Source organism: Pan paniscus, chromosome 5 (assembly GCF_029289425.2).
Source record: "Pan paniscus chromosome 5, NHGRI_mPanPan1-v2.0_pri, whole genome shotgun sequence".
NCBI classification, from domain to species: Eukaryota; Metazoa; Chordata; class Mammalia; order Primates; family Hominidae; genus Pan; species Pan paniscus.
The window spans coordinates 162362177-162376947 of record NC_073254.2 but is presented as its reverse complement, the minus strand read 5'-3'; the positions used below and the strand labels follow the sequence as shown (position 1 = coordinate 162376947).

The window sequence follows — 14771 nt, the reverse complement described above, 5'->3', positions numbered from 1 at the left end:
GTTTTGTGAACTGCAAGATGCTATAAAAATGTTTATATTGTTATTATGTAGATTGTTAGAAAATACATTTTTAACAAATATAAAATTTTCTTCAGAGAAATGTAAAAGAGAAGGAAATAGAAAAACATTAAATATTTTAATATTAATACATTAAATGAAGCAATTAAATACAAATTGAATCATATAAATACAGGTACATTTTCATCTGCCCCAGCATGTTCATTTCAGAAGTCCAACAATCATGTGGCTGTGGCTGTCAGTGGCATAGTTCACAGTATAGTGGACTTATAATGATCAGTTATGCATAACTCTACTGGTCAACTAAATTTAGAATTTTATAATTTTTAAACTAAATTTAGAATTTTCAAATAAAAAATGAAAGACTGCTTATGCTTTCTAGGGCTATGTATATTGTAAATTGTATTTCTCAAAAAAAAAAAACACACAGAACTTTTAAGTTCATGTTGTGAATGACCTTGCTTCACTATTAACGACTATCAATACATCTTGCAGAGATTTGAATTCTGAAATCTAGGCACAAAGTATTCAGATAGGTGAGAAATCATGTAACATCATTATCCAATAAAATTTACTCTCCAGGAAAAAAAAAATACTTACTCAGAAGATGACTCAAGCAAGTCACTGTCTGAACTGCTTAAGATATTAGAAAATATATTCATTAGAGTTGAGCCAAGTGTTATATCAATGTTTTCTTCTTTATTCACAATTCTTTTGACCTGTTCCACAATGTTGGTAATATTGGCTGAGGTTAAGTTCTGCCCATCAGCAGTTAAATTTAAAATCTGGTTAGCAACTTCATTTGCTTCTTCTAAAACAAAGGCAGAAGAAAACAACACTAAGTTTTACCTGCATATTTAGAGCATTTCCAGGAATCCAAAGTAGAGTGTAATATTTCACTTTACAGTTGAAGCAAGAAAGTGAGATTTTCCTGTGTATACCTCATCCCCATATTCACAAGGCAATAATATTTCTTTCTATGCAGAGACTAACTTCTCTCTTTAGTAAGATACAAATAACTTGGAGGGATGAATGAACACACAAAGTTCTAAGAGAAACATTACCAGAATCCCTGAATTAGTGTATATTTGCTATTCAAAATTAATGCAAACTACAAAACATTGATACAAATATCAATTTATACATTAGTTTTGTCTTCTCTAGATTTTCCTCACTATTTTTAATCCCCTACAGAACAGAAAGTTAAAATGAGAGTAAAAAGTATTTTCTGTCTTAAGTGAAACAATCATTTGCCTTTTAATATGAAAACAGTATCACAGAGCAGAAGAATATTCTCGAAGACAATGAAAATCATGAAGCATGAAGTCATGTCATTTTGTCCTTGAGAAATAAAGAAAAACTGCTCACTTACTTAAACAGTTGGAGATATCAACAGGTCCCCAGTAGGTTACCAATGGGTTGGTAGCATTGTAAAAACTATGAAACAAAATAGATATTTTAAATATTTGATATAACTGATATTATTTTGTACTGCTTAAAGGGATTTTTACATGATATATACATTTATTACAATATGATCAATGGACAAGCTTCCCTTTAAGACACTGAGCTTCTCACTGTTTCCATTTTAATTCTGTTTATCTCTGTACCTGTTTATATGTCTACGTTCTATCTCTCTAGCCTATTTCTGTTTATCACCCTATCTATACAATGTTCCCAAATTCTCTCCATTTCTCCACCTCATTCTTCTCACCCTTCCTTATTCTCTCCTCTCTCACCCCAGTTTGTTTCTCCATTTGCACTATTTCCTTCTACAAGTTTTCTTTTCCTGTTTTCCTATAAATGATATTAGAACTGAAAAGATTAGTTAATAACTTTTGGGATTTGCCTTGATTTCTAGGTTAAGTTTCCTTTGAAAATAAACCTGTAATGCATTGAAATAAATTTCATGCTAAAAATTCTTATGGGAAAAAAATCAGTAGCATGCATCTTGGAAACAAAATACCAGCAGTATCCTAACCTAGGATACATTGGCCAAGTACTGCTTTAAGAACTTTACAGGTAAAATCTGATTTTGAGTTCACATAACTCTGCAAAGCAGATTATAATTCACATCTTATAGAAGATTAAATGGAATTTGGTAAATCAACGAATTTTCCAAGTTCTCACAGCCAGGAAGAGATGGAGCCACATTTCAAACTCAAGTCCATACATCTCTACAGTCCCCTTCTTTGCTCCCTACAAAGTGTCAAACCCAGCAATATTTATAGTATGCAAAGTATTTATGCTTAGGCAGTTTCCATTTCTGAATTTCCCCCAGGAAAACTCTAATTGGGAGTGAGGTGGGTAGAGAAATGGATTTGACTTGCTATTCCATGAATCCCTGCAATTATCTTGTCTCTGAGGTTTCTGTTAAACATTTAGAGAAAATCTACACCCTGACAATTTCCATCAGCAGACTATCCCAATCTGGATCTTGTCTTCATTTCCTCTTTGCCTCCTCTCCCCATTCCAGCAATAATCAGTCAAAATAGTTAAAAAGTTTCGGAATTCCAGACGCATGTTCCAAGGCTAGGCTAGGTTCATCCACATACAAGGTACTTTGCTCTGGTGCTACCCACTGGCTTCTAAATTCTTCAGTTTTTCTGTGAAAGGGCTTGATTAGCATGTGGCTGGGAGGAAAACACTGCCTTTCTGAGTCATCCACTTATGTTATCTTTATTCCCCAGGAGTGAATGATACAGGCATACACAGAGATTCCTGCCCTTCTTTGCAATCAATATAATGCCTAAGAACTACCGTGCTGCACGTATAACCCTGGGAAGGCTGATAACATGTAGCTTTGCTGGCAAGAGTCAGTGAAAATATTACCATGTCCGCGAAGCAGAAAAGCCAGGCTTGTCTAGACAAGGAAGAACGTATTCAGAAGGTTGGATAGATGGCCAGTAGTAGCCTTTGGGTTCCTCCATGGCAAGACAATGACCTATATGAACATAAGAACAAGCATGAGAAATATTCACCTATTTTTTAAAGTTAGAGATTAGAGATGCAGGATGAAAGCAAAATGACAATGCTGGTAATTAGGTATTTCTTTAATGTAATACCAAAATATTAGTGTTTATCTTCAGAATTTGTAAAAAAAAATTAGAAGTTAGAAAAAACATTAACATTTAATACACTTCAAATCCAAAAATCATTACATTGGACAAAACCATTAAGTAAAAAACACAGTTATGTAAGTATAAACATGAAACATACATTATCATTCTAATCATTAGCAGATACTAGTTTTATTCAAAGAAATAAACCCTACAGAGAAGGAAAACAATCCTGAAAAATTCAAAATGTAATTTGATTTTTTTCAAAGGGGAAAGCCTAGAAATGATGCCTCGATAGTGTCATCTTTGAGTTGTGTGGCTATTTTATAGAAAATGTTCCAGCTGCTCTGATAGCCTCTCCTGCATGGACGCTAACTAAGGGGGACACAGGAAGTCACCTGCAAACCAACAAACTCTCAGACTTCTTTATCCTCACATCATCTGACTTTTTGTTTGACAACTCTCTAAGTAAGCCTCATGACATCAATGATTCAGATTCTATATTTTAAAGGATATCAAAGTAACAGCAATATGTCAACAACAACAATAAACTCCTGTATTTCAGTAGTGAGCATTAGTGAGTTATATCAGTTTTCTGGGAACAAGTACTGTCATCACCAACTGAAAATTCAAATAACTTTCCCATGTATACTGTGAACTTTAAAACTGTTAGGTTTTAGCCTTTTATTTTTCCATTGGTAGAAGCGCTTATCCACAGATTCACTTGCAGAAAAACAATAAAATGGATAATTTAAATTAAATGGTATAAATTAAATGTCTAAATATATGGACAGAGTGGTGCTGGGCTTTCACAGCCTATGAGGACAGAGCCAGTGCTGGTCCTCCTAGGGTTCTCCAGTCATAGATAAACTACCATTTGTCAGACTCCTTCTTTGTGAAGACTCCTATACGTGAAAGGGTAGCAGCTTGCATTCTCCCTCCCTCCAAAAAGCCCCATTTGTTAAGAAGTATTTTCCCATAGAGACTAAGAAATGGTTTATTACCATGATTAGTATTATTATTTGCATTCATCCATCTCTATGAGTTCTTTGTAACGGTGTACATCCACCCAATAGAGATGGGTGGCTCCTTACAGAAGTGGAGATGCCTGCCTCTTTACTAGACTGTGATTATGGCCTTGGTCGCAATCGCCCTCTTCAAGGTTGAGGAACACTTGCCTCCCTCAATTCAACCTCCTGAGTGTAGAGAAGGCAAAGGGTCAAAGTTTTCTTTTCTTTTGATCTCTACTAATGTACCTAATCACAGTATAATTGCAATCATAAAATAACATTAAAACAATTGCTTTTTGTTATCCATATTTGTGAACATTTGATTTCCTAAAATATTCTCATGCAGACTCATTCATTTGTCTATTCAACAAGTGTTCCAGTTCCAGGGAATGTGCTGGGTTCTGGAAATATGTGGGAAGTAAGAGTTAAAGAAAAAAGAAAATATGATCTTAAGTCAGAGATTATTGTTTACAGAATATATACATATATATATACATGAACATAAATATATCTAGTCTTCTAAGTACTATGGTCTTCTGATGCATATGATGCTCTAGGCATCTGGACAGCATGAAGTAGAGGCTCAAAGGCAGTGATGTCTATACTTTATTTCAGAAAAGGTTCCAAAGAAGAGGTGACTTAGGAGCTGTCTTTAAAAATACATAGGTGATAATGAGGTTGCCGGTGGGAGTGGAGAAGAACAATGTGCAAAGATATCGAAAGGGTATCTAAAGGAAGCAGCACAGCCTCTTTGTGGAAGTACAAGCCGTGCCATATGTGTGGCTAGAGCTTAGGATATGAACGATCTCCAGGAGAAACTTGATTTTAGGTCCAACAGAATCCCTACATTCATGACCTAGTCCTGTGAAGACAGTGTTATCACTAATATAGACAGGGAACATGAGAGAAGGAGACGTTTTCTGTTTGTTTTTTTGAGACAGGGTCTCATTCTGCTGCCCAGGCTGGAGTGCAGTGGCATGAACATGGCTCACTGCAGCCTTGACCTCCCAAGCTCAAGTAATCCTCCTGCCTCAGCCCCGCCTAGTAACTGAGATTACAGGTGTGCAGCACAACACCCAACTAATTTCTTAATCTTTCGTAGAGACAGTCTCCCTGTGTAGCCCAGGCTAGTCTCGAATTCCTGGGCTCAAGTTATTCTCCACCTTGGCCTCCCAAAGTGCTGGGATTATAGGCATGAGCCACCACGCCCAGCAGGAGATGTTTTAAAACAGGAAATCTCCTTCTATAAGATTTATCTCATTAGAGTTCCCACATTCACATCTACACACTCTTTTTTTCCCCTAAAGTTGACAACAGTGATGATCAAGATTATTCTGGCATTTTGTTCATATTGTTAGTATTTTCAAAATATGTTCCTAAAGTAAAATATAAACTTTCATCTACCTCCTTCATTCCCTTGGATTCACAGATACTGAGCTGATTTTTTTTTCTGCTATGTCACTCATTTGTTACTGAATTTCACCATCAGAAAAAAAACTTACATAAACAAATAGCGCATAAAGAAAATTTCTGTTGTTGTTTCAAGTAAACCTGAATATACAGTTGTATAAAATGCATATTATAAAAAAATTAGTCACTTACCCAGTTGTCTCACATTCACTGTATGTAGCCTCAAGCCTTCATCCAAGGACTCATTATTTTTTAGGAGCTTCTGCTGAATGATTTTTCCTTCTAAATTAGTATTGTTGGTAGCATTGTAAACTAGAAGGGCCCAAAGCACCAACCTAGGGAAACATTTCGGATAGAACTGCTGTTGTTCATTGGTTGGTTGTCATTTGGTAGGAGAAACAGAGTATTTGGATGTAGAGGGATGACCATCACCTGTTGAGACTGAAGAGATTAGCCAAGGTGCTCACAGACTTTCTCTGCTGCTGTGTAAATTATAATGTTAAAAATATTCCAATATTAATAGATTCTATAGGCTATTGCTTGTATAATTCTGTCAAATAACTCCATTTCTTTTCAGAAATATTTTAATATTTAATATTTATAGTAATATATTATATAGTCATTTAAAGCATAAACACAAGAAAACAGCATTCCTGTGGTTAATTCTACATTTTTTCTTTGTGGCCCCAAATTAATTTTTTTTTTTAAAAACTATGATTTCAACTGACCATTTGTCTTTTGAAATTACTATTTCTAACTATTAGAAATTAACTATTTATATTTACTAACACTATAAAAGTGTTACTATTCATGAATGTGATATAATTTCTTCAGAATAGCAACAAATGATTTTCTATCTCCATGAGGCATTTGCAAATACTTTTTATGGTAAAAAGTTTCACAAAATAAATACTTAAAATCGACTCTGTGATTGGTCAGCATATTACTTAAGAAGGTTATAGAATGGTTGACTTTGAAGGTCTTTAAAAAGGAAATACCTCTATGGGAAGCAAAGAAATGTATCCCCAAAGCCCTGTTAAAAACTTTTGGTTCTACAATTTAAAGTAATATAATTTTCTGTTCCACTACAATCACAGCTATAGTCAAAAGCAGAAATCAAAACTATTAATTTAACACTGAGGTAAAAGTAAGTAACATTATTTTGTCAGGTAGAGGAGAATTTCTTTTGCTTATATGTGAAAGCTCTGGATTCACAAAAAAATTGTTTCTTCTTCATATTCAGAGGAGAAATGAATAAGATGAGATGTTATATTATTGAGATCAGTTACTGTCTTCACGCCAAAGACAAAGTGGTAGTATTGTTTTTAAACTAGTTATGGAATGTCTAGTGGAGAGGCAGTGACATTTTATTTATGAAACTATGAATATTAATAAGTATTATAGTAGTAATTTATTTGTGGTGTTAAAAAATAAGAAGGAATATGTGAAATATTTGCTATTCAAGGCTAGGTGAAATTAAAGAATAGCTCAAGTTTTCTTTCCTAAATATCTGTGCTAATTTCAAGGAACAGGTGCTCTACTCTTCTCATAATTAACTCTGAAAAGCTCTCTCTAAAATGATCTACTGCTTACCATTCACATACAAGCCATATTTCAGGATGAGGCAAACATAATGAATATAATGATAGCTGTGAACATAGATGTGACTATGATAGCTTAACAATTTTTAAAATGGCCCATGAAAAAGTATCCCTGGATTAAGTCATTGTTTAAAGACAAGCTTCGCCACTCCAGTTGGTGAGAACTTACAGCTAGGAATGTGACCTTTTACTTGTCTTGAATACTGAGAACATAATTAGCCCAAAGTATTGTGGGTGATATTGAATACCCAAACCCAACAAGTCAGGAATAGCCATACATTTTCACAGGTCTTATCTGTGTGTTTTCCTCTCTCATCCTGAAAACTGAAACTATTTTATGGTTCTACAAAGTTACATTCTATCTGTTGTTACCATCAGCCATTCTTTATTTGAAAAAACCTTTCTGTGGCTTTGGTTTCCTGTCTGTCTAGGCAATAGAGTATGACAGCATTATCTGAAGCTATGGTCTGTGTTAAGTGATACAATCAAATTGAAAGGAAAAGTTTTTTTAAAAAACAATGTATGTAAAAGTAGTAGACTGTGGTTTTGACAAAAACTGAGACTATAAAGCCTCACCAATGAGGGTAAGAGCCATAGAGAATAGAAAAAAGAGACAAGAAAGGCTATAAACATAAATATTAAATAATGGCAAGAGTTCATACCAAAAAGCCCCTAAATATGTGGATTTTGCTATATACACTGTCTCAGTTCATTCTCCCTATAATTTTCTGTAAAATTACTCATTGCTTTGAAGACCAGGAAACTGAAATCCCATGAATTTAAATGTCCTTCAAGAAGAGTTTCTGAGGTGCTGACATGTACTAACGATGGCTGATTTTAGTATCACCAGGTAGTAGAAGAACCACAGTAAGTACACTAAAAAGTGGACGCTGACTGCATGAAGAAGGTGTACCATTGGCTATATCTACCAAACCCAGGGCTGTCCCAGTTGCTACACAAAGTGTCCAGCAAAGGGATCCTGATTGCTGCTGGATCCATTACTGAAGATGCAATATGACCTAACAGAAAGGATTGAAAAAAATTATTTGGTTAAATAGTGGAGAAGAGTTCTGTCACCTTCAAGAATACAGTACTGAAATATACTACTGTGTTTTCATATCATAAAGAAAAAATTATAATACCAGAAAATAAAAACAAGTTTCCCTAATCACATGGCTCAATCCAGTCCACTTAATATGTATACAAAAATGACATCTTTCAATATAACTTTCAAAACATTTGTTTTTCTAGTGTTGAAAAGAAAAAAAAAGCTCTCTGGTCAATTCTCATATGAAATTTTATCTTTTCATAGTAAGAAGATATCACTTGAAAAGAAGCAAGCTCCGTCATCAGGGCTGTATATCCATAAGATTTAATTCAGTCTATTGAGATCCAGCAAGACTTATAGAAACTTTTGCTTCACAACAAATTTTTAAAAAATTGTATGGAGGCCAGATATGACATCTCACGCCTGTACATGTAATCCCAGCACTCTGGGGGGCGCTGAGACAGGAGGATTACTTGAGGCCAGGAGTTTGAGATGAGCCTGAGCAACATAGCAAGACCCAGTCTCTACAAAAATAGTATTTTAAAAATTAGCCAGGCATGCTAGCACATGTGTGTAGCCCCAGCTACTCAGGAGGCTAAGGCAGGAGGATCATTTGAGCCTAGGAGTTCAAGGCTGCAGTGAGTGATGGTCACACCACTGCACTACAGCCTGGGTGACAAAGTGAGACTCTGTCTCAAAAAAAAAAAAAAAAAAAAAATCTACAGAGATGCAATACATGACCTGAATAACCTAAATACAACTAAATTTATTCCATTTGGAAGTTTAGGGTTTTTTTGTTTGTTTTACAGTACTCTGAACATTTGGTCCTTACATGCCAACTGGTCATATATGCTGGACATATCCATTAAATTACCTGCATGATTAAGGCATGATCCTGATATAAATATTAAAAGGGAGACTTCAGAAAATTAACTAATAGCTTTAAATGCTGAAAACATTTAGGCATCTATTATCCATATTATTAGATGTTATCATATATAAACACTTTATTTAAAGCTATTTTCTTTGAAGGTACCTTTGCAATTTCAAGTAAGAGGCAATGGGTTATGATAAATAAACTGGAAATACTAAAAATAATAATCCATCCATTTTAAATGCCCTATTTCTCAATTATTTTTCATTGGATATACATTACTACCCAGTCTGTTATATTACAGTTTTAACTACAAGAAAAAAGTAGTGTACAGTAGTGCTAAAGAAATAACTGTGCTATGTGATTAAGTTTTTCTTTCCTATCTAATTGTTTTCATTTCTCTACCAGATAAAGTAGTGAGCAAGGGAAAGAATGTTATACTCTTTACAAAACTTTGTCCTGTTACCTTGGCTCATCCTCAAGGCTTCTCTTGACTTTAATCTTGTCCTCTCCAGCACTCAGGTGAAAACTAAAAACACAAATACATATATTCATTAATCCACCTCACCAACTACATCATCAACAATAAAATTTGGGGACCTGAAATAAAGAGACAGAATGGGAATTCTAAGCCAATATTTTCAAATGTGTGTCCTGAGGTTCTAGCTTCTTTCAGAAAGCTAGGCAACTGTGTGCTTTTGCTCTGTTTTGAAGATTCACAATTCATATTATTACACTAAAGAAATTGAGACGTTCTGATAAAAAAATCTGCTTCAGTTTGTACAATAACGTACTTCCTGAACTTATATGACAATTTGACACCTTTTCTGTGTTATTAAATCTCTTATCTTCACAGAATATATGTTTAGGGGTCATAACATACACTTTAGAAAACTAGTTCAGGTATAGAACTATGAAAACAAGGTACACAGGAGGATATATGGACAATACAAATTGCTGAAGATTAGTGGAGGATTTAAATATAAATACAGTGAAGGATAATTTTGAAAAGTTAGGTTGCAATCAGACTGTCGATGTACGAAATTAGATCTGGAAAAAAAAGTGGTCTTGAAATGGGTACACACAACCAGGGGGTGCTCTAGGTGATCCACCAGGGTGTGAGAAGAAACTAACAACTTCTATTTATATTTAATTATCCTATTTTAATTTTTGACACATTATAACATGATTTAAAACAAATACAAATTAACTGTAATACATGATCAAAACAGTTTAAAACCATCGCTGCAGCATGGAGGTTTTTTGTGCAATGAACTAATACACAGTTGTTTCAGAAAGATTATGTATATAGTAGCTATGTGTGTGTATTTGTATGTATATTTTGGTATAATCAGAGAGACAAATAGTAGCATTAAATTAGACACTACTTTTAATTTATCAAATAATTTATTCTGTCTTACCTGATATTAATAACATAAACCGTGTAGTTCCAATTTTGGAAGGTTGAATTGAGCTGGAAAACACAATGGAAAAGGCTAAGTTTTGCTAATACCTTTAAAAAATATCTAATTCAAGTTTCTACCTAAAATATAAGTTGCTACTGAGATAAGACCCTGGGAAAATCCTGAAGAGTTGGAGGAGTGAACAGTTAATGGATCATTGTAACAGTTAATGGATCACTGTATACCAAGAATTTGATAAATGTTATTCCTTTCAATCCTCACAACAAATGAAATAGGTATTATCCCCACATACCCCATAGTCTTATATATAAAGAAACTGAGCTTTCACAGATAAGAAATGGTTTGCCCAAGATCACCCAAGTAAGCCGTAGCAGATGCCAGATTGGAACCCAAGTCTGTCTGTTTGGAAAACTATCATTTCCTCTCTAGCCCTCATATTAAAGAAGATTTGCAATAAATATCTTCTCTATTCTTCATTTAACAACACTAAGATACACTAAACATTTTTCTAGTAATTACCATCTCACAATATTAGTAATAAGAAAAATTATAAATTAACAATATAAATTAAAAAATAAAATAAGTTCAATACTATTGGAACTATGTATTTATTATGTGGTTATTTAGCAGTCTTTATGGTCTCAGCATAAGAGCTTTTAATGAAGCAATGGATTCCTCCAATATAAAGAAGCTTCTATGATGCAGTTTCCCATACAACTGCAAAACGAGATTCCCTCACTGACATGAGAGCCTCCTATTTACATATCATCTCCGAAGAGTGATTTAGGCCTTGTTTCATACACACATTTAGCCTCTCTTTTAAGCATTTCTAAAACTGAATGTAAGTTTTAGGGAATCCTGGCAAAAAAAGTGTTAAATTATTTTAAAATTGTAAATAGTAATAATTTGAAACAGGTACACTATCTATATTTTCTCTATTATCAAGTATCTGCTTTGGTATCTTGCGTTTTAAACAAAAATGTCTAGTAAAGTTTAGCTGCAGATAAGAATAAAGCTATGTTGAAAACCATGCATGAAGTAAATATAAATGTAAGCTTATACCTTATCTAGCACAAACTTTCTAGTGAATGCTAAATTTATACTAATAACATTACCCATTATTTGCACAAATAAGCTAACAGTAGCTTATTTGAGAATGAAAATACAGAATTTTATCTTCTGAAATCACTCTGACTTTAAACAAAAAGAACAACTCTGGAAAGACAATGGGATACACAGAAAGAATATACTCTTTCTGCAGCCTGCTCTCTCCATTGAGAGGTTAAACATCTCCTAGTATTTGAATGAGTTACTAATCTCAATGTGGCATTCCCAAAAATCAAACGTAGTATTTTTCTTTTATTTCAGTAGAGGATTTCACCTTTCTCACCAACTTTGTAACAGAGTTAATTACCTACTATTGTTACCTATGGTCAACTTTTTTTTTAAAGAGTACTGCCTTTAAAATGAAGACTGTTTTCTATCAGTTATTTTTCAAATATATATAGATGTCTGTGTGTGTGTGTGTGTGTGTGTGTGTGTGTGTGTGTGTGTAGCTACCACTTCCTCTCAATGCGTAAACTTTCTTTTGCTACCAAAGACATGTTTATCAAACACCAAATATATATGAAAACCCATTTTTCTTATTTCAGAATGTATAGTGACTCAATTAAAAAAATTGTTTGAACTGTAACAGCATTATACATAAAAAGAAGTACAAAGTCTCACAGTATGCTGTAGGTAGGAAATGAAATAATAGAAAAAATAGAAACCTATGGAAAATAAAATCGTTGAGATTGTTATTGTGAAGAAGAAAATGAAAAAATCCATGTGTTGTATTTGTAAGAAAAAGAAGAAAATAAAATGTTAAATTTTTTAAATTGAAAACTACAAAATGTTTACCAATAGGATACTGGTTAAATAAATTACAGCCTAACTGTCCATCAACAGAAGATCTGCTAAATAAATGACTGAACAGCCACATAATGAAATATTATGCATTGTTTCTTCAAAACAAAAAAAACATGTAGTTCTCTAATGTTGCAAATCTGGCAACAATAAAAATAAGTACGGTATAGAACGGTATGTAAAGTATACTACTTTTCCTGTAAAAAAGAAAGAAAATAAGAATCTATAGTTTAATTTTCTTTCATGTGTACAAAGAAATCTGGAAAAAAGCGGAGAAAACTAATAGTGATTTCCTATTTGCTGTTGGTTATTGGGTTGGTTCCATGCAGATGAGCAGCAAGGATGGGTGGAAGACTTTCATAATGCGTCTTTTCATACTTGCTGGTTTTGATCAAACATTCAAACAATTTTTAAAATAATCTATTTAAAAATATAGCAGAAAATACATGGATCTAATATGAAATACAGATACCTGTTGCCACCAAAATCTATTTCCATTTGTGTGATACTTTTCTTATTTAAGACATTGATAGTCTATTAGGCTCAGTTCTTATCCTTTATTCAAATGTACTTCTCTTCCTATGCATAAGGACAACACCTCACTTACATATCTACTCATATATTTCTAATGAATACCATCTGTGTTTCAGTATGATCTGTGGATTCAGTTAACTAGTCTTTTCCAGATTCCCAGAAGTTAAAGAATTTTTTTAAAAAAGAAAAGTTACAAGCTCACTTACCCATTCTGCCACCTTGCTCTGTACTTTTACCTCAGGGTGACGAAGGATGTTCTGAATCACTACGGATATTCTATAGATAATTCCATCTGCCCATTGGAAATAGGATTAGTCCATTAATTATATGTTTATAGTTATATAATTATCAAACAATTTAAAGTTATGATCATGTAAGTCTTACATAATCATATAGTTTTATTCATAATCACATAATTTACAATATAAGTTAAAAGAAACACCTTCTACATAGGCAAAAAAAATTCTGAAATATTTTGATGTTAAGCTTATTGACCTTCCAACTTCTTAGAAATAGTTATCAATTAGCTTACTCTTATTACTTGCATATGTTTCTTCATATTTTTAATTCTATAGATTTCTTATATCTACTGTCTGTAATGTGTTAACTGTTTTCATGTACAATTTGACTTCTTATAACAGGCATTATGCTTTCTGTGCATTATAAAGAATGATAAAGAGTTTGGGATGTGAAAACTTGAATGAGATCATGTGGAGGAATTAACTTGAAAAAGCAGAACAGGCATACACATACTTACTGCCCTAATTCCTCTCCTTTTCCTCTCTTTCCCCTGCTTAATAAAATACTTCTATTAAACTACTAGGCTGCATTTCACCAGACTTTTCATCAAAATTTCTTAAATATGCTCATGTATACCAAAGTAGAGGAAAAAAAAAGAAACAATATTTGCAGGTAGAATTTTCATTGGACTAAATCACTTGAAAAAGAAAACAAAAAGAAAACCTTATTGTAAAGAAGATTCTGCTTTTTGGGTGGGGGGAAATCTTTAAAGTAAACTGATTTTTTAAAATAAAAATCAAACTCACCAGCAAGGGTTTGCTAAATAGCTGTAAATGGGTGCTTTAGTCAAAGTAGCTAGTAAGAAAAATATCCTTTTAAATTATGGTAGGATATAGAGAGAAGAAAATTTTCTGAGTCTCCTTTGTTGATCATCTTTCTTCATGCTTATGTTTAGGTAAGTCTTAAGTAAAATAGGCACACAAAATATAGAAATACATAATTATAGCAATGTTGAAGAAAACAGTAAAAATTGTGGGGAGGCAGTAGAAAAAAAAATGTAAAAGTTTGCCTCTGGGAATTTCCAAATCCACCAAAATGCAAATTCCAATACCACTACCAAAGGAATGTCTTTCCAGTAAGAATCAGAGTCTTGTGCTAAACAATATAAATTGCTGCCCCTGGATGTAGTAATATAAATATATAAAACTGGCACAAATCCAAGCACAGGTGAGTTTAATTTATGCAGACTATTTCAACTTCTAAAATTCTTCGGGTATTTTAATGATCTTGACTTTTATATTCCTTTAAAAATGTTCTGAATGAAAAATATTTGGAGGAACATATAAGACAAATAATAATTCATAAAAAGATAACTTTTACACTGTGGATCTCATCATATAAAATCACAGATGTTCTGAATGATTGGGAGGAAATTCAAAATTGCAAGGGTCAAAGAGTTATTTCAGGATCCTGATAATATTCTGTGACTATACAGAAGGTTCCCTACTTACAGTTCAAGATCATTCAACTTTACGATGGTGGGAAAACAACAGGCATTCGGTAGAAACTGTACTTCTAGTACCAATATGACCATTTCACTTTTCACTTTAAGTTCAGCATTCAATAAAGTACATGAGATATTCAA

The 14771-nt window shown here is 33.2% G+C and overlaps 1 protein-coding gene across 8 annotated transcripts in view; it reads right to left on the bottom strand.

Moving 5' to 3' along the window:
• The window catches only part of ADGRG6 (adhesion G protein-coupled receptor G6), a 141829-nt gene that overhangs the window by 40543 nt on the left and 86515 nt on the right, over positions 1 to 14771 (bottom strand). For all 8 annotated transcript variants that reach the window (XM_057302600.2, XM_057302601.2, XM_003827717.7 and 5 more), the window contains 7 exons: positions 13093 to 13178; positions 10442 to 10494; positions 9487 to 9549; positions 5690 to 5832; positions 2851 to 2962; positions 1391 to 1455; positions 619 to 829 (listed from right to left, as the gene is read on the bottom strand). In XM_057302600.2, coding sequence (XP_057158583.1) covers positions 619 to 829; positions 1391 to 1455; positions 2851 to 2962; positions 5690 to 5832; positions 9487 to 9549; positions 10442 to 10494; positions 13093 to 13178 — 733 coding nt within the window. The remainder of the gene's footprint in view (positions 1 to 618; positions 830 to 1390; positions 1456 to 2850; positions 2963 to 5689; positions 5833 to 9486; positions 9550 to 10441; positions 10495 to 13092; positions 13179 to 14771) is intronic.